The following is a 729-nucleotide window of genomic DNA, read 5'->3' as shown; positions in this document are numbered from 1 at the left end:
GCCTGAGCGCGGCCGTGAGCGTGGCGCTGACCCGGACCCGGTCTCCGCCTCGCAGGCCGGCGGTGCGGAGGTGCACGGCCCTGGCCTTCACGGCCTCCGAGGAGAAGGTCTTGGTGGCCGACAAGTCCGGGGACGTTTACTCCTTCTCGGTGCTGGAGCCGCAGGGCTGCGGCCGCCTGGAACTCGGGCACCTGTCCATGCTGTTAGACGTGGTGAGTGGGCGCGGCGGGGGTCGGCGCCTGGCGGGGCGCCCCTGGGGGGCGGGGGCTCGGGGCGGCGGGGCTCCCGGCCTGAGCCTCGGGTCGGCGTGTCCTCCGCCCGGTGGCGCTGCCCTGGAGGCCAGGGAGGGCGCAGCCGGGGCGGGACGGCCACTTGGACACGGGGCTCACGGCGAGGATTGCGGGGAGGGGTCATGGTGGGGCTGGGATTCCTGTCTAGGTGTTGGGGTGTCGGGCTGCGGCCAGGCTGCGGCCTCCCGGGGTAGCTGGGATGGAGCCTGAAGACGGGCACGAGAGGGCGCGGGTGCTGGCCGCCCTGTGAGTGGCCTGTTCTTCCCCCGCGCAGGCCGTGAGCCCCGACGACCGCTTCATCCTCACCGCTGACCGGGACGAGAAGATCCGGGTCAGCTGGGCTGCGGCGCCGCACAGCATCGAGTCCTTCTGCCTCGGGCACACCGAGTGAGTCCCGGGGTCAGTGTGCGGGGCCGGTCCCGCTCGGGAGCCGGGCTGA

The 729-nt window shown here is 73.9% G+C and overlaps 1 protein-coding gene across 1 annotated transcript in view; it reads left to right on the top strand.

Moving 5' to 3' along the window:
* The window catches only part of WDR4 (WD repeat domain 4), a 6,194-nt gene extending 5,473 nt beyond the window's left edge, over positions 1–721 (top strand). The window contains exons 4-5 of the mRNA XM_012731068.1: positions 56–212; positions 565–721. Of these exons, the coding sequence (XP_012586522.1) occupies positions 56–212; positions 565–681 (274 nt within the window). The 3' untranslated portion in view covers positions 682–721. The remainder of the gene's footprint in view (positions 1–55; positions 213–564) is intronic.
* Positions 722–729: the final 8 nt, after the last annotated feature.

Source organism: Condylura cristata, unplaced genomic scaffold, assembly GCF_000260355.1.
Source record: "Condylura cristata isolate star-nosed mole 26May11 unplaced genomic scaffold, ConCri1.0 scaffold00003, whole genome shotgun sequence".
Taxonomy (NCBI): Eukaryota; Metazoa; Chordata; class Mammalia; order Eulipotyphla; family Talpidae; genus Condylura; species Condylura cristata.
This window is presented reverse-complemented; position numbering and strand designations above follow the sequence as displayed.